Here is a 19802-nt window from a genome sequence, read left to right as displayed (position 1 = left end):
ATAAGTGATTATATCCCAGCTTTTTAAATCTTTAAAATGATTGAGAAATGTTTGCAGCTTCATAACAAACTGGTCTAGGATTGGTATCTGCTAGCACAGACTCAAAATACTGTGATTTACCAGAATTTATTCTCCAGTGATTTCTCCAGAGAGTTCACTTGAAAAAAAAATATCATTATTAAATATATATGATTTATGTAGCAACAAGTATGGCTATTCAGATTGGAAACTTCAACCTCATCCTGTTTCTGTTCAGATCTATTCAAATCTTAAGTGAATATTACTTCAGCCATAGAAATAATTAGTATGATTAAACTATATGACCATACCATGCTGAATTGCCCATACAGAGCTCCCCTGGTCAGGTAAAAAACTGTAAAAAGAACATGGAAACATCAAGTAATAGGATCCCAGCTTTCCTCCAGGTGGGCATTGTAGCCCAGTAAATATGATTTCACTATTACTAGTAAAGGCTCTGTATGGATCCAGCAGTGCATGGTCTCAGGACTTGACAGGGGTTGACTTGGTATGAGGTGAGTTCAGTTTGCTTTAAGATTGCAAGTCTTAAAACAGCAAGTTACCTTGTCATCAGGTGACTACCTGAATTAATTTCTGCTTAGCTGTGTGCACCTTCCATGGCAAATGTGTAACTAATACACATTACCTCTTTAAATTAATTGGGATTGGAGGAGGCGTCTTTGTAACTTTAAATAACTAACCAATGAAAATAATCAAGAAACAAATGAGAAGGAAAAAAAAAAAAAAAGATCAACAAAAAAAAAAAAAAAGAAGAGAGAAAAATAAAACACCACTTTTAAGCTGCCTGCAGTACAAAATAGGCAAAAATAACTTCAACTTGACCCAAGGTAGGAAAGGAACCACAGTATTAGTTAGGTTTCATTTCAAGGTGTCAGGTTAAGCCATTTGTACTTTTCACTGGAGAAGAATTGAAGAACTTAGGAAGCTGATGAATTGTAAACCCTTCTCTCCATTTTTTATTGAGGAAAATTAGCACTCAACCACAGGTCTCAGGGGAGCACAGGAAAGGTGATTATAACAATGAGAAGAAAACTAGGAAGCCTTTGAATAACAACTTCAACTGTAAGGGTAATTATCTTTTTTCTGTAGTACTTCTGTATCTTGGAGAAAAGTATTGGTAGTGTAACTGGACTAAGAATAATGTTTTGCTTTATTTTACTTAAATTGATAATACATACTTGGACCAATAACAGATTCTTGGAAGGCTGTATACCCCTTTTGGCTCACAAAGCTCTTCTGTAAGAATATGAATTCATCTTTAAAATTACAACTACTCCAAGAACCTCAACCTGAACTTCATGCATTTGTAAAAACATATATTTCATTTTCATATGACTTAGATTCAAACCATTATTCAGTTTAGCTTTAGTTGCAGGAATGACTGGTATGGTGAAGATAAGCAGTTATGTAATGCATGGAACAGCCCATACTGAGTAGCACTGCATCTGCTTTCTTCAAAACAAAAGCATCAGAATTTGAGCTTCTCTTACAGGTTTGTTCAGAAGCTGTATGCAGCTAGGGATCCTTTTCCATTTTTCTGTAAAGGTGATTTATATTTTATTAAAATGACTATGGCTAGACAGCAGATAGGAAGTCTGTCTGGAAATTGGGATGAGGTGGAGCCCTGCAGGGAGATACAAGCAACAAGGCTTTCTTAGGGGAGGGAAAGGCACAGAAAGCAAGAAATGCATAACTCAAGTGGATGAGGGGCTGGGGAATTATCTGCAACAGGACACAGATCCAAATGTCAGACCTCAAAGATCAAAAAATCTTTGCTCACAAACCCAGAGAAGTCTGTAGGGCTTTTTGCAACTCAAGAAACAACAGGAAATTATTGAAGTTGAAAGAAAAATGAAGAAAACTAGCTAACCCGAACAGATCTGAAAGGGCATGGGAACATTTGTTGTCAAGTTATCTATTATCATTCAACAGTTTCTCTATCTACATTGTCATGTTTATTTATATATACAGATACAAATAAAAGATTATTCTGTAAAAATCAGTCAAATTGGGTGGAACCTATTATAGAAAAACTTGCTGCTACTAGAGTTTCAAACAAGTTGGACAGCAGACATTGCAACATTGCAGTACAAAAAATTTATATGTCATTCTGCTATGGAAGTATCACCCTGAGAAACCAAACCCTAGCACCAATCTACAGCTTATTTTGAGTTGGCTTATAGCATTTCTTACTGAACTGAACAAGTCAGGAAATTAAAGGAGTATATATTACTGATTTAAATTACCAGGAGCTATGCATAGTACATTGCTTAAACAAACAGATCAGTAACAACACACAAACTGAACAGACCGTGTGGATGATGGTAATGAGTTTCTGGGTGAGGAAGGTGAGAAAGAGTATGTGAAATTGTTGAAGAAATCCTTCACCAAAGCAAGGGACCTTAGAGGGTGGTGCACTGGTGTATTGGGTTTATGTGGCAAGGTTTTGGCAACCAGGCTTCTGTATGAGGTGATGCCAAGGCTGCCCCATGCCAGCCCCAGATGGTCCCAGTCCCAGCCCCATGCCAGGCCCAGCTGGGCCCTGCAGCCAAGATGGTGGTGCCTCACCTAGGGGGCAGCCTGGGGAAGGGAGGGCAAACACTGCACGGCAGGGGGCGGTGAGGGGAGTGGTGTGAGGAGCGGCCCTGTACAGACAGCAAGGGGAGAGGAGTAGGAGGGCAGGAGGTGCCCCAGGTGCCCAAGCAGATATGCCCCTACAGGACCATGCTGGAGCAGATCTCCACACAGGAGTCCATGGAGGACTGAAGGAAGGTGCAGCCTAAGGAGAGCCCACAATGGGGCATACCCCTGGCTGAACCTGCAGCCCTCGTGGGATCCGTGCTGGGGCAGTCTGTTCCTGAAGGACCACAACCTGCAGAGAACACCACTGGAGCATTTTGTGAAGGACTGTTGCCTGTGGGGAGAACCCACACCCAGGAACAGGGAAAAGTATGAGGATGGTGCATCAAAGACCAAGACAATGACAGACCAGAGACCATTCCCTATTCCCCTGCAAGTGTCAGGGGGTTGGGTAGAGGAGGCAGAGGAATCGGTCAAGACAGACGTGCCTGGAAATGAGGGTGGAGGGAAGATGTTTTAGCTTTGTCTTTGTTTCTCACCATCCCACTCTATTCTTAACTGACAATAAATTAATTCTTCCCAAGTTGTCTGTTTTGTCTGTGAGTAGTGAGAGGAACAGCTGGGTAGGTGGCTGGGAACTGGCCAAAGTCAAGCCACCACAGCCAGCTTCAGAGAAGGCTGTTGGCAGCAAATGGCCTCTTGGAGGGCTGTTAGTATAGGCGAGACTTTTTTCTTTCTCTACTAGTCTACTACCCAGGAAACACAGTTTCCAATAAAAATGTCAAAAAAATACCTTTGTTGAGGATATCTCATGAGAAAAAAAAAAAAGTTATTTAATATTTTAGCACTTGCTACAAGGTGAATGACTGTAATGTTTTATGACCACACAATTTCTTTTTAACAAATATGCTAAAGGTAATCAAGGCAATAGGACTAATCTGCTTGTATAAACCAGCACATTTTCATGCAGAATTAGTAAGGATTTTTTAACATTATTAGAACATACTTAGTAAACACAATGACCTGAGGGCACAGAAATTCTCAACAGATATCCATGCATATTAGCTTTCTTAGAAGTTTTCATTTTAAATACCTACGGTATTGATTTTGGGTGAGATCATTATACTTTTAACCAACTAAAGTCTTAGTAGAGTTTTGGTATTGAATAATTCTAAACTGTGATAAAGAAACAACATAAGGAAGCACTGATAACTGTGGCCTAAATAATATGGCATATTTCATATTGTAAATGTGCTTGCCTAATTGGTATTCATGCTTTTTTTTTTTTTTTCCCCTTCATTAAAAACTCTAAGGTCACTGTAGTTTCCAGTGAGATACTGTATTCATGTTCACATTGTCTAAGTTAATACAGAAAATATACATTGATCAACAGATTGTAACTCCAACTGGGGCTTTTGAATTATGCTAGTGAAATGGTATTTTTTCCAGTTTAGAGCAATACGTATTGACAAAATTGGATTTTTATTGTCAATTTCTAAATAAATTACTACTTTTGTATACTATTGTAAGAGAACATTTATAGAATATTATGTTAATTCAATACATTTTTACCATGTAAGATAACCCTGAGGTTATAACGTGATGTATCATCTATCTATAAGGTATATTAAAGCATGTTAGAAACACAGCTTACAGTAAGGTAAAGATTACTATACACACTTTTAATTCATTGACTTTTCGCACAGATGTCACAACTTGATTTGTATAAGTAGAAATTTATACAAAGTAAAGACAAAAATAAATCTTATTGTTGATACTACTATTCATATTATTGTGACATTTAGAAATTTTAATGACACAGGCCCACGTGTAGAGGGGAGTTCTTATTTTGATCATGAATCAGAGCTTAGACAAGCAGTTCAGTTATGCAGTACTAAGAAATATTGTTAGCTGAATTTCAGAAGCTGTCAGTAAGGGTGGGACAAGCAGTCTTCACTTTTCCCAGTGCAAAGACGTGAGACTTTTGCACTGTGCTTTAGGTTAAGTTGCACAGTCTCAGCTACAATGGATGACGCACATACACTTGTCCATTGGCATTATCATGCTAAGCCACCATAACGTTTGAAATCTTAGAATTGGTATTAATAGAAAAACAGCATTTGAGTGGATGCATAGAGGGAGATGAAAATGTAATAGTAAAACATGTTTTCAACAGCATACTAAGGATGTGAATACATTATTAAGAACTAATTATTACAGAGTTTATATAGTTTGTTAAACAAGACAAACAATAGATTGAAAAACAGAATCCAGGACCTTTGCTTTCATCTTGTTTTTGCCAGAAGTCTAAATACAAGTCTTTCCATTTTCTCCTAACATGCAAGGGTATTCAAACTGCTTTTCATGTCAGAAAAAAATGCTAATGGGTTTTAATAGAGTAAAATACACTTTCACAGCATTCCATTACTGGTTGTGCCTATAGCCTATATTTCCCATTTCCCATGGGTTTCCATGGTATCTAAAGATTTATCATTTCTGAAATCTCTGGAGAATGTCTCATAGTACACCAACACTGCCAAATGACACCAGTTTATAACATGTGACTGTGGTGCTTATTGTATCATCCCTTGCAGAATCTCTATTTCATCAAACAAGCAACAGCTATATGAAAATGTTATTAAACAGGTAGCAGATAATACAACTGATACAGAGACGGTAGCTCATGAAACAATACTGTGTAGCAGAAGCAATAAATGAATTCAAGTCCAAGTTGCACTGGTATCATAGGAAATGCTTGTCCATAAAAAGTTCCCTGATAATTTCAATCTTCATTAGTGTAACAGAGAATATCATCAATGATGATTAAATGGAGAAAACTAATATTGGCAGGCAAAGAAAAGCTATTTTTAAACTTATATGGCTATATGGCTTTATTTCAGCCTGTAAATGCAACATCACAACCCACAGAAAGTACCCAAAAATATCTACTTGCTGTATAGTTAGCATATAAGAACATGGATTGAAAATGGAAGACAGTTTTTAAGTTTGAAATATAAATTAGTTAGAAATAGGATTATCCATTTACAGATTAAAAAACTCTGTACTTATTTAAGTTTAGATGTAATTTAAGACAATTGATTAAATTAGTTATGTTCCTTTTCCCCTAGTTTGTGAAAGCTTTTAAAATAGGAAAGCTATTAAAACTTACATTTTCTTGGCTTTTTGCAATCTTTAAAAAAGCGAAGAGCAACAACTTTGCCTCCTTAATTCTGTCCCCTATGCAAAATAACTTCAAAGTTTCACTGAAAGGAAAAATTTGCAGAAATGAGATAATTCTGGGACCACTGTAATACCAATACAGCCATTCATATAGCTTGAATACATATATGGATGTGTGTATTTAAAGCCATTTGGGTCTACTCTGGGTAAAGAACATTTGTCTCCTAAAAGAGAAATAAATTTAAGGGCCCTTAGGTCATGTGACTGAGAATTATTGTGGAGTTGTCAATATAACAGCCGTTCAAACTTGCATCAGGGAAGATGCTATGGTACCTTAAAATTGTATCTGACTTCAGTTTTGGCTTCATTTAAATATCACTGCAGATATTGTTACCAAAAAGAGGGAGCAGAACTCAGATGATTGGTTCACATGCTACTTAATGATTTCGAAATACCCACACTGGTTTGCAACCTTCCTTATATAATGCTTCATCAGCTTACCCAGGAAAACTGCTTTTTATTTCCTCAGCCCTCTAACTGCACACTATCTTACTCCCCTAAAATCAATCTTCCTACTAAGATACTGTCATCTCCTGAAATTGTAAACTCTATTTTTAGCTCTTTAAGAACTTATCCCAACACTATGATACTGTATCTGAACTATGCCATTAAAAAATTCCATAGAAAAGGTGAAGAAAATCCAACACATGAAGATTTCTGTGTACTTGTTGACTGGTGAGAGTATAGTATTCAGTGCTCAGATGTGCTCCATGGTTTGTATATGCCAGAGGATATAAATCTTTATAGCTCCAACAGTACTTATTACCTAAATTTAAGGCCAACCCCATGCTTCCTATTCACTCAAAATTCCATTTATTTACCTTCTCCTTCCAGTCACAATATTCTTACTCTTCCGTTTCATATCCTTAGCATGTGATGCCCATTATGCTTCATTTGAAAAACAAGAACAACGACAAAAAAATAGATTCAAGTTGCTCTGCTTATTCCCATGGAAGCAGAATGACTGGAGTGATGGCCATCAGCTGTTGCTGCATCTCAGCTACCCAACCAGTGCCCAGCTGTCTACCCAGACAATGATGCCTGGCTGCACTGCTTGCCGTGTCTCAACTGCATAGTCAACTGTGTTGTATGAGCCAATTGCAGCAGCCTACATAAACTGTTCTGGCCTGCAGGCCTGAACAGATCTTATAATGGCAAAAATAGTCTTTGGCATTGTAAGTAGAAGCTATTCACAAACCACATACATAAAACAGGTTATAACAATTTTCTTCAGTAAGGCAAGGGAATTTGCCCCTTACATTTTTCCAACTATTCAAGAGATGTTCCAGAGATGAACTTACAAAGACTAGGATTTGTATAGCTTGTAAAAAGAAAGAAATCTCCTGCAATCAATTAAAATATCCTCAATACATTTATGTTTCCTCTTTCTAGGTGAGTTATCATTCAAATACAGAGGAGATCCTTGACATAAGAATATAAGAGCTCTCATTACTATCTCAAAATAAAGACAAGATAAATCACCGACATTTACTATAATACTGCTTCTATAACATTGATTCTTTTATGAGGTGACAATAGAATATATAGGGAAATACATAGGGAGTTAAAAAAAATCCAATTCTTTTTGTTAATATTTGTGACAGATGAGGCAATGTTAACAGGCTTGGGTAAAAAACGGAGTTGACCTTTCAAAGAGGAAAGACCAAACAAACCCCAAATCCTTTTCCTATTGTCTTATCATGACAACTATGAGAAACGACAAACTCAAACTACTTGTGATTTATGGCAATATAAAGTGAATTCAAACTTGGAAAATAATTTAATTGCTGGTCTGGGCTCTGCAATATTTAGAAACAATGTCATAGGAGATTACTCGGGGACACTCAGGATGGTATTTGGAAGGAAGCAGAACTCAAACTATATAGTTTTCATTATGAAGTTTAAAATCTGAGATCTTTTTACTTGTGGATACAAGTAGAATAGTGCAAGGTGTTTTAAAGACATTTGGTGAATCTGTATCAAATATATGTAAAATAAAGTAGTATTCCCTCCCGCCCATTTTTTTAAACTAGTTTTCCCATATATGAAACATCATCAAAACTGAGTATCAGATACTCGACTGTGATCTATGTGCATTGATTTTTTTTTCTTCTTTCATTCATTTTACATGTTTAGATTGTAAATTCTTTAGGGTAAAGATTGGCTCTTTGGACACATGCTGCATACAGCGGAGCTACTGTCTCATATCAAGCCCCATCTGTTATTGCTATTTGTATTCCAAAACGGGGCTTGAAATGGTAATTAAAAACATTGGTTAGCTTTCGTAATTCTGCTGGTACTACACTAGGAAATTACACCATGAAACTTTGCCCTAATGCTTCTGCTGTATTCACAGGAATCAATGACATTTTTGTATTAGAGAATTGGGATGTGCTGTCATGCAGGGATGTGTGCAGAAGTGTGTGTATATATCCAAAACCCATTTTATAAGTGATTACAGCAAATCAAATCCACTCACTATCCTTCCTTCTGTTCCACAAACTGCAAATCTTCTCCTGCCTCCTCTTTTTACTGGGAAAAGGTCCAGGCCTGCTGGATGCACAGAAGTCTGTAGGATCACACCATTTTAAATCACAGCTGAAAAGGGCAATGGCCAGGCAGGCACCTCAGTGACAGGACATGCAATACGGGGGAGTTGGGCACTAGAAGTGCACAGGCCACTGCAACAGCAGATGAAGCTCTAGTCTTGGAGTAAATCTCCATTTCAATTTTCAATTCTTTAAGAGTGAGCCAAATGCTTTCTGTCACACATAATCATTCATTTACTCAGGCTTACCCACTCTCATGTAGTTATGAGTTATAAAGCTTTAAAGGGATTATAGAGGTCATCTAATGTGACTGCCTGGAAAACTTTGCCATTTAAACTTTCAACAGTGGTCAGAGGAAGGAGAATGAAACCTTTATTTCAAATTTTCAAAGAAAGAGAGACTACACCATGTGGTAGATTGTTCCATAGGCTAACTGAAAAAAGAAGAGAGGAAGAGGGTTCTTTGAGTCTGGTTTGAAATCATTTGGCTTCAAATACCCAGATCTGATATACTGAAAATCCTTTATCAAATTTGTATTTTACAAAGAGATCATTATAGACCTCCTACCCATTATCTTCCTTAAGCCTAGTAGGGTTATTTCTTCCATCTATGACTTTAGTGCATATTTTCCATTCTTTTGGACATTACCATTTCAAAACTCAGAAAAAACTATGTTTTGATGTTCTGGTTATAAGATCTATCATTTAAAATAAAACATTATTTTGAATTTGTGAAGGCTAGAAATAATCTCACATTTAGATCTCTTCCTTCATCAGTGGTTACTCTTTAAACAAGGCTATTATTTAAAATGTGCTCCCCACCTAACTCAAGGGTATTTCTTGGGTAGCTGTCCTCAAAAGGACTATGTGGATACTTGATACTCCAGATGTGTCTCTGCAGCCCAATGCTGCTATCTAAGCTGTAGCAGGAATGGGGTCATATACGCATTTACTGTCCTTAGCAGTTGTCTCTGTACAGTGTACTTGTCTTCTCCAGGTCCTCTGTAAGACAAATGATTCTCCCCTCACCATGTAAACAAGAGGTAGAATTCTGGATTTTTGAATTCCTCTTTCAGACTGTGTAATGACTAGGCACAGGAATGCTCAAGCTGTAAATGCCTAAATCTGTTACTGAACATGACCTGTACTCAAAACCCCACACTCTTATAAATTGGCATTTTAATGATATTTCTTTGTTTCTTTTGTACAGATATACTATTTAACAGTGTATCTATCAAATTTGCTTGCTTGCTGATTTTTTCCCCATTTGTCAAGAAGCATGTGGTCTAAAGGGGCTTAAGGTGGCAAGCATGAGGTAAGAACAAGTCATCCTTCATGCATTATAACAGTTCAGAGAGGTATGTGCACCCCTATTTATAACTGTACTTCCAAGCCTGCTGGCAATCCATTTGTCACCAACTCTAATGCTTAGATGATTAGCTCGGTGACTCAGTTAACTTTGGTATAAAATAACTGGGATTTTTAATGTATACTGGATCAGTTTGACAAGATCTATTTGCAGCAAACTCATGGCAACTATCACTAATAGCATTACGGAAAAATATATATATATATTATTGAATCTACTTCAGCTTTCCTAGTGTTTTGCTTCAGAACAAGTCATACAGACTTTAGTTATCCTTTTAGTTAGTGCCACACTCATTGGTTTCTCCAAGCTCTTTGGAACTCTACAGTGTTCCGGGATTTACTGTGAATCAACAATATGAGTCATATGAGTCCACAGTGTTTATTGGACTCACATTCTTTCGTATATTACATCTGGCACCTACATAAACACACATAAGCATGTAACTAGACAACACAGGAGTGTCAAGAACTGCAAAGTGAATAACAAGAAGCTATAGAAAGGACTTGAACGTCTTTTGCATAGTCATGACAAGTGACTGTAAACCTGTAAAGGGTCCACCATTAGCAGTAAGGGAAGAAAAAATCAAACAGGCCTGCAAAAATTCTTACTCAATACAAATCATGACATTCAGCTATTACCAGAAAGATTGCAGTGACCAGTCTGAGTAATTACTGTCAAGATTTAGGATGGCAAACTCCAGAACAGCTCACTACAATCTTACTAAATTTCACGTCCAAACTGTTACAAAGCAAAACTCTGTATTATGTTTTGCAGATTACAGAAAATATTTTTAGCAAGAGATACAGCAGTCTGCATCTGTGCAATCCCATAGGTTCTGACAATCTCAAGGAAACTACCACTTTTTTTTTTTCCTAATTGGGAAAAACTTGGAATTTTGGTAATAAATGTTGAATTAATGACAAAAGAAGACAGTCACATTAACCAATACTATAGTAAAACTCTCTTTCATACAGGAAAAAGTAATTGCTCATCAATCACAAAGACATAGATAACACACTGATATTTAATCTCATTTAAAGTAGCACAGAGAATCCAATTAACCAAATGATCACTCAAATTTTGCAGTATTATATTCAATCCACCTGGTTTTGGACAGAGAGAAAGGAAAGGAGGAGTCATATAATTTGGTTGTTCCTTAATAGGCTGTCCATATTTTCTTTGATCAAAATAATTTTTTGGCTTTTATTCAGAAGAAAAATACCGTTACATTTTTTTTCTCCCCACTAGAGATTCTTTATGCAACATTTCAAGTTTATGGAGTTGTCAAACATTTCAAACAGCACATCTTGTAACTACCCATAGAAGGTATAGAAGGTATACTTGCATTTTAGCAAAACAAGAACAAGACTGAGAAGCTAAATAGTAAATTTAATAATCTAATAAAACTATAATTAAAAAATAACAGCTTTTTTTTTTTTTTTTTTTTTTTTTTTACTTTAAATCATCATTATGTTATCGTTATGGTTAGAGCAGTTCTTCCATCTTCTACAGAAAAAAAAAAAAAACTATAATCAGTATCATTCCCTAAAGAAATTCTTAACTCAAGAAAAATGTTTGTAAGGTACAGTCTATATTAATTTAAAAAAAAATACTAAAAGATGTTCAAAAGATGAATTCACTGAATGTGGACAATAATTTTTCTACTTGCGCAAGTATGTCTGGTGATTGGACATTGTCCCATTCTTCCCTGCTCTGGTGTGTCTTCACTTTGAGCACTATGTGCAGTTTTGGGCACCACAATATATGAAGGACATAAAACTATTAGAGCCATCCAAAGGAAGGCTACGAAGGAGGTGAAGGGTCTAGAGATATCTGAGGCGTGGCTGAGGTCCCTCGGTTTATTCAGCTCACAACTGAGGGGAGGCCTCATGGCAGCCTGCAGCTCCCTCACGAGGGGAGCAATGGGGCAGGCACTGAGCTCTGCCCTCTGGGGACAGCGACAGGACCCAAGGGAATGGCATGGAGCCACAGGGCATGGAGTCAGGCTGGGTGTTAGGGAAAGGTTCTGCACCCAGAGGGTGGTTGGGCACAAGTTCCCCAAGTCATGGCACTGAGCCTGCCAGAGTTCAAGAAGCATTTGGACAACTCTGTCAGACACATGGTTTCTGATTTTTTGGTAGTCCTGTGTGGAGCCAGGAGTTGGACTCAATGATCCTTGTGGGTCCCTTCCAACTCAGGATAGTCTATTCTTTGATTATTTTAAGTTATCACATATATTATAAATAAATTCAGTTTAAGGCTGTTACACTCACATTTTCTTCAACTCACTTTTTCCTTTTCTTTCTAGTGCAGAACACTGCTGTATTATTCAACAATTTATTCGATAATTTATTCACTGTCAGTTTGTTTCCCTGTTAACCTATTCAAAAACTTAGTAGGAAAACTCAAGTCAAGGCTTTGTCCCTTTACAGTGTTGGAGGGCCACGTGGTCAACGTAATAGCATATTTTATAGCTCAAGACATACAGTATTTCAGAACAGTTATTCAGCATTCAGCAAAAAGTTGCCCAGGAGCAATATACTGAAAGTTCCTTCACTGGCAAGAACAAAATGAAACCACATAACTGTATTCATTCTTGTTCTTTTTATCACCTGTATACAGCATGAAAACACACTAGTAGCAACTCAATATAGGTTTCAGTTTGGTTTCCAGTACTATTCAGTTGAACCACTGTTGAAAAAAATGGCATGTAGGTAACACTGACAGGTCTAGAGAGTTTAACCACTTGCAGTTTGAATTAAGAATGGAATGCCATACTATATGAGCACTGGATAAATTTCAGATTTCAACTGAATCAATGTGTTTGGCTTATTTCTGCAATTTGCTTTCATTTTCATTTTCTGATATAACTAATTAATTTTAGGAACATTCCAAACATAAGCAAAAAGCTATGTTTGTGACCTTTGAACCAAGTGTAGTCTTTGTGTATTAGAAAGATCACCTTTGACTTTAAGTATTTAAGGAGTTTTATTTTAGTGCAAAACAAATTAAAAATATAAATAGCATTATGTTTTTCTGAAATGAAAATCATAGAGCAGGAAAATGATAGGCAAAGCCTCACAAAAACTGCCTCAGTGCCAGGAAAGGAAAAGTAGGAGACTAGACCAGATAAGACATTGTCCTTTTAGAACACAAATAATGGAAATATATATTCTTGTAATATACAATAATATCCTATAAACTGAGTGACTTACTCGGTATCTAATTCCCTGATTTGCTTGATCACTGTGTAGGTTTGACTTTTTTTTTAAGCAACAGCTATTAATATGCAAACATCTGCAAGTGGACTGTCTGTATACATTATGTAGAGTCTAATTTCTGAATTAGCAAACCAGAGAGGCTCAGGCTTTAACTAGTGCAGATAAATTCTATGTTTTATGTAAAGAAATTAAGAATACTTGTTTAAACATTAAAAGAAAATCATGCTTTAAAAAGCTCTGTAGAAACTAATCTACATGGTTAAGAATAACATTATACCCTTCCCTTTTGCTTACCATTCCATCTAATTACAGCTCTTGTTCCCACAGTAACTGACTTTCTCCATTATCATACTGTAATCTTTTCCTACTCAACTTACTTTTATAATAAAACTTGAAAATGGTAAATCACAATGGGAAAATGGGCTCAATTTGTAGTTACAAACTACTTTGCTCTTTGTGAGGGAAAATGTAAGAAAGAAGTAAGAAAAAAAAATAAGTGGGAAAGAAAGCTCTTCAAAGTGTTTGGAGACATATATATTTATATATTTATTTATTTATTTATTTCAGATATCTATAGCATTTTGAGAAATACTGGACAGATTCTAAATATAGTCAAGGAGGGCTAAGGGCAGCCACTGCAATCAAAAAGAAATTGAAACCCTTAGTAGGAACTATTTGATGAAGTACAGTGCCTTTCAGCACTTTAATTGCTTTTTTCTTTCCTTCCTTCTTTCATTTTTTATTTTTTTTATAGTTAAAGATTTTGAATTTCCACATCTCTTATATTACCTCAGGAAGTATTGGTTCCTTATAATTTCATCTAAAGTTAATTCCAGTTTCTTTCAACTATTTTTCTGCTTATGAAAAGAAGATTGCTCAGACAACATGTGTTTAGATATTTTAAAGGCTGATTTACCTTGTCACCTTCAGAGAAAGTTATTCCATCAGTGGCCCTTTTCCAAGTAATCTCTGGGATAGGTTCTCCTTCTGCTTCACAGATGAGGGTGGCTTTCCCATTCTCAAATGTGGTTTCATTTTTAAGTTGTATTATTTGAGGCTGTACTGTTAAAAATACAAATTACATTATTCACCCTGCATAAAAAGTGTCATGTCAAAATATTTTTAGTGACTTTCTTTCTGAAAACAAACAACAACAACAAAAAACTACAAACAAGCACATTTATGTTTATTTACTTAGGCTTAACTAAAGGCTTAACACTACCATCTATAGGAGCAATCAAGTTTCAACAACCAATGAAAATATAGGATCTTGGGATTTCACTCCAGAATGTTTCCACCTCTTTGCTATTTTCTTCAGTCAAAAGTACTGAAGTATTTGTACTATAATCATAGAATATTCTGAGTTGGAAGGGATCCACAAGGATCATTGAGTCCAACTCCTGGTTCCATGTAGGACTACCTAAAAACTAAACTCTATGTCTGAGACCATTATCTAAATGCTTCTTGAACTCCATCAGGCTTGGTGCCATGACCACTTCCGTGGGGAACCTGTTGCCCGCTACCCTCTCCGTGAAGAACCTTTTCATAATATCCTGATAATAACGTACTTAAACAATTGTTAACTGAATGACCTGTCTGAAATGAAAGAAGGCTTGAACATATAAAAGAGTCATGCTTGAGCTCATTAAAGTGATTTTACTTGCAAGGCAATGGAACTGCCTTTGGACATGTTCCTGGGTAACCTGTTCTAGGTGGCTTTATTTGAGCAGGGGTGTTGGACCGGATGACCTCCAGAGATCCCTTCTAACCTCAACCATTCTGTGATTTTGTGTTCATCACTATAGATGCATTTTGAAATATTAAAATAGAGAATAAAGAAATAACATTTACTGTTTAGAAAGTTTGTTCGTGGAACAGAGAAGTTTGGTCTTCAGTTCCCTACAACTTTCTAAATAAACAAGTTTCTTCCCATTTATTTTTATATATATATATATATATATATTTGCCTGGTTTCTTCTGTATTTGATTCAGACAAGGGGAATACCTTGTAAACTGAATGTTCATGTCATTGTTGCGTACCTTACAGTCTCCTCTGCAAAGCTTAAGAACATGATAGTAATTAGAGACTCTAGGTCTGTTATTTGCTGCTTGCAACTGATCTCTTGAAAAAGACACACAATTTAGTGCATTCACAGAGTTCTACCCATAGCATTGACAAAAGAAGTTCATCAGACTTGGGAAGCTGAACAAAGAAAAAGCTTGAAAAAGTTTTGATTTTATCTCTGGAAAATAACTACTCTAAACAGCTAATTAATATTAATACGGCCGTAGATTTAGTAGCAAGAGGCTTAATATATATCAATATATTAATAAGCCTGTACCACTATCTGGTTGGATCTCTTGATTAATATTACATATGAGGAATCTCACTCCTATGTTATCTTCCTGTACAGCCACATTTGAATCAGGTAGCAAAACTGCAACCCTGGAGACTGCTGATACAATTTGAATTTTATAAACAAGCTAGAGAGCCCAACAAGAAAATACCTAGGAAATTGATTCCTGAAACTTCATTCCTATCATAAAAACAAATGCACACACACTAGTATAAAGTGTTGACTTGATTTAGTGCATGATAAACCTGAGTCTTTATACATGTTAAAACAGTATTACTACTTCACACTCAAAAAAGGATTTAAGATTCGTCTCCTGAGAGAACTGGCATCACTGCCTTTATAGACATAAATAAATATTTATAAAATAATATTTATAAAATAATTTTTATTTTAAGAAATAGAGGTGTTCTACACAGGTAAGGGAGCTAGGAGGGAGGAAAGAAGGGATACAGAAAATGTATAAATGTTTGAGACTACATCTTTTATTGATGACTTTCACTTCATGAAGCTGCGGCTGATATTCTTCATAATGCCTCTGATGAGCAGGCACAGATAGCTACATACCTAGACACACAGTATTCCCTTCCTGTGTGTATCAATAGGTTTAAACAAAGAGCTCTCATATACGTATCAAACTGTATTGTAGAAAACTGTATTAGTTTTATGTGGCAGGGTTTTGGTAATGGGGGGATGCAGGGGTGGCCTCTGTGAGAAGAGTCCAGCAGCTCCCCCATGTTAGATAAGGGCCAGTTTCAGCCGGCGCCAAAGGGACCTGCCACTGCCCAGAGCTAAGCCAATAAGTAATGTTGTTTGCACCTCTGTGAGAGCAGATTTGAGAAAGGGGAAAAAACAAAACAAAACAAAACAAAACAAAATGCTACACAACAGCAGCTGGGAGAGTGAGGAGTGGGAAACAGCCCTGGAGAAACAGAGTGAATGCGGGGCGGAGATGTTTTGAGTTTCTCACTGCTCTAGCTTGTTAGTAATAGGTACTAGATTTTATTAATCTCCCTATGCTGAGTTTGTTTTGCCCATGACAATAATGGTTGAGTGATCTCCCTGTCCTTATCTCAACCCTTGAACCTTTTTCATTATATTTTCTCTCCCTTTCCTTTTCCTTTGAGGGAATGGTTGTGGTGGAGCTCAGCTGCCCAGCTGTGAAAAACAATCACAAAACCAAAACAAAACATATATTAAACTACTTACTAAACTGAAAGAAAAATTAGCTAGATGTGCTTCAGGCACTATAAATGTGAAAATAATGGAAACATTTAGGCAATCTCCACACCACAATCTCATTATAGACTCACTCTAGCCTGCTTGGTTCAAAGATGCAAGTCCTTTGAGGGCCTAAATTAACCTCAGTGTTTTTAGTTTTGGCATTTGGAATATATCTAAGAGGGATAAAACAGGAAAGGTCAGTTACATTTTCCATCCTCTCATCTGCCTGATAACAGATAAAAAAAGAATAATACTACATACTTTTCTCATTAATGAACAAAAGTTATATTGAACATAGCTGCACAAAACTTTCTTTTATATAAGATTATATTTTAAAAGACATCTAGAAAATAGAAATAATATGTGGTCAAAATATACTATAATTATAAAGGGTAGTGCTTCTTGAAGTATTTTTCCCTTGACTTCTACAAAATCATCAGAAACTACTGAAATACCATTGCAATATTTTTCATAATCTCAGTCTACCCTCATTGATCATATAGGTATAACAGCTATATCCTAGAAAACCTCAAATTAATATATAACAGAATTCCTCTTGATTTTTTTAACCAATTCTGAGTGGAGATTTTTTTTCTTTCTAGAAATAGAAAATTATAGACATTAAAATGTCTCTTTCTATGGCATACATGCGAAAAAGAGAAAATTTGTTGAAAAAATGTCACCTGATTATGCATCACAGAATGGCAGAACCGTTTAAGTTAATTACTTAAGAATTTAATCAATTAAGGAGTGGAAGTGAGCAACCAAAGAATAAGCAAAATGAAGACAAAAACTATCCTCAGAACGTAAGCACTATTCTTATGAAGCATGGATTTATCTTCAATTAAAGCTAAATTTGCTTCTTAGCCTGAACAATTTTTTATGATAAGGTAAATGAACACTACTGCCATCACCCTGGAGAAATAATGATGAAGAAATACAGGTTTAGGTCTGTCTGAGAAAGTAAGAAAATATGAAAAAGGTTGTAAAGGATTGAATTTTCTTGATTGCTGTTAAATCCACTGCTAATTATTATGTTATTTTGGAAATTTTTGTCAGGGTGCCCATAGGAGTAACAATGTGGTATTTTATATTTCAAAATGTTTACAACGTATACATATCAACAGACATGTTTTGCATAACAAAACAAAGAAAGCAAAACAATGTAAATTAATAGTAGGGAAATCACTAAAAATATTTTTAAATATTTAATAGAATCACAGAATCATAGAACCACAGAATGGTTTGGGTTGAACCTTAAAAATCATCTAATCCCAAGCCTCCTGCTATGGGAAGGGACACTTTCCACTACATTAGGTTGCCCAAAGCCCCATCCAGCCTGGCGTTGAACACTTCCAGGGATGGGGCATCCACAGCTTCTCTGGGCAACATGTTCCAGTGCCTACACACCTTCTGAGTAAATAATTTCTTCCTTGTATATATATCTGCCTTCTTTTACTTTAGAACTATTACTCGTTCTCCTATCCCTACACTCCCTGACAGAGTCCTTCTCCAGCTTTCCTGGCCCGCCTTTAGGTACTGGAAGTCTGCTACAAAGTCTCCCTGGAGCCTTCTCTTCCCCAGACTGAACATCCCCAATTCTCTTAGCCAGTACAGGAGAGGCACTCCAGCCCTTTGATCAAATCTGTGGCCCTCCTCTGGGCTCAGTCCAACAGTTCCATGTCCTTCTTAAGTTGAGGGCACCAGAGCTGAATGCAGCACTGCAGGTGGGGAGCGGGGTAGCTATATTCCAAATAGTAGGTGAAAGGTATCATAGATCAGCTAATGTAAGGTAGAAACCCTGACTACACTAGTAGAAGCGAAACAGATGTCTACAAATGTCTCGCACAGTATTTTCATACAGCCACAGTGATTACTACTGTTGCAAATGTAGGTTACTCAGTCTTGTTCAAAAGACTAAAGCCAAATAAATTAGTACCAAAAATCTTAGGGCAATTTCTAGGCATTAATACAGATGATATCTCTTTGGTAATAATGGATTACAGAAATTTCTCTGGAAATACAGAGAAAAAGACCCATAGGAGGTCCTCTATTCTCATAACAGAATGAAAGAGATTACCAAATCATGATCAGTAAGAAATCTTCTGTGAACAGGGCTTCCTTTACTCATCTAAGATGTGTTATACAGAACAGATAAAAGGCAGTAAAGAAGATGAAAAACTGGGGAGAGTAGGGTGGGAGCATATAGGTTTCGGTATGTATGTTAATGCTCCAGAAAAACTGTAAAAATAAGAATTTGATATGAGGACAAAATAGCTTTTTAAACACTAATATTGGAAACAAACTAACAATTTTTTTTTTTTTTTTAACAAAAATATCTAAGTCAAAGAAATAAACATATGCAGGTGTTAGATGGCACATTGATGGGCATGTCCATTCAAGAAGTTCAGAATACTAAGAAATTTAAATGCTGAATTCTGTAATATTACTGTTATCATTATTGCTTTACGGTTACATTACTGGTATTATGAGTTTCAACCCTACCAGAGCCCTGTTGTAATACAAATAATAGTCATTGACTCAAGAAGCTTAAATTGTAAATTATCATTAGAGATAACAGGTAGGTGAGACAAACAAGGTAATGGAGTGGAGAAGAATTATATAATTTAATAGGTCATTTTAACACAAACTGTCTGCTTGTGTACTATTTAACTATAATAATTAGCCATCTGCCTTGCCATTTTCATCCTGCAGTTTTTTGAATACATTTAAGGGGAAGAAAAGTATAATAACTTGTTGGCTATATATATGTCTGGGAGTTTAACCTGTATGAGAGACAAAGTTAAAAACAAAATTCTTTGTAGGAGAAAATACAGCAACTTTTCTCCACATTTTCAGAGTGAGAGGTGAACTTTGTAAAGGAAATATTAGACTAAAATCACATTGAGCTTCAGAGATTAGAAATGAGGTAAGAGGCTTATTTTCTCATACAATGCCTTATAGTCAAACAAACAGTACACAGATTATTCTAATCTAATTAGAATATATCCAATAGTAAAGCACATGGGAAAAAAAAATTCTAAATATGTGCACTCAGTGATGTGCTCTAAAATAGCTATAACCACTCAGGAAAGAGACCTGGGAGACACCACTGACAGTTCTGTGGAAATGTCAGTTCAATACTAGGGAGAGCCAGAGAGATAAAGAGAATGTAAGACAAGGCATGGAGATCAAAGCAGAAGCAGGACTGTGCTGCTAAGCAGCCT

The 19802-nt window shown here is 36.2% G+C and overlaps 1 protein-coding gene across 1 annotated transcript in view; it reads right to left on the bottom strand.

Moving 5' to 3' along the window:
* NCAM2 (neural cell adhesion molecule 2) overlaps positions 1 to 19802 on the bottom strand; it is a gene marked incomplete at its 3' end in the record, with an annotated part of 282431 nt that overhangs the window by 97375 nt on the left and 165254 nt on the right. The window contains exon 9 of the mRNA XM_084305716.1: positions 13914 to 14059. Within this exon, the coding sequence (XP_084161842.1) occupies positions 13914 to 14059 (146 nt within the window). The remainder of the gene's footprint in view (positions 1 to 13913; positions 14060 to 19802) is intronic.

This window comes from Netta rufina (genome assembly GCF_964035555.1).
Source record: "Netta rufina genome assembly, chromosome: 1".
NCBI classification, from domain to species: Eukaryota; Metazoa; Chordata; class Aves; order Anseriformes; family Anatidae; genus Netta; species Netta rufina.
This window is presented reverse-complemented; position numbering and strand designations above follow the sequence as displayed.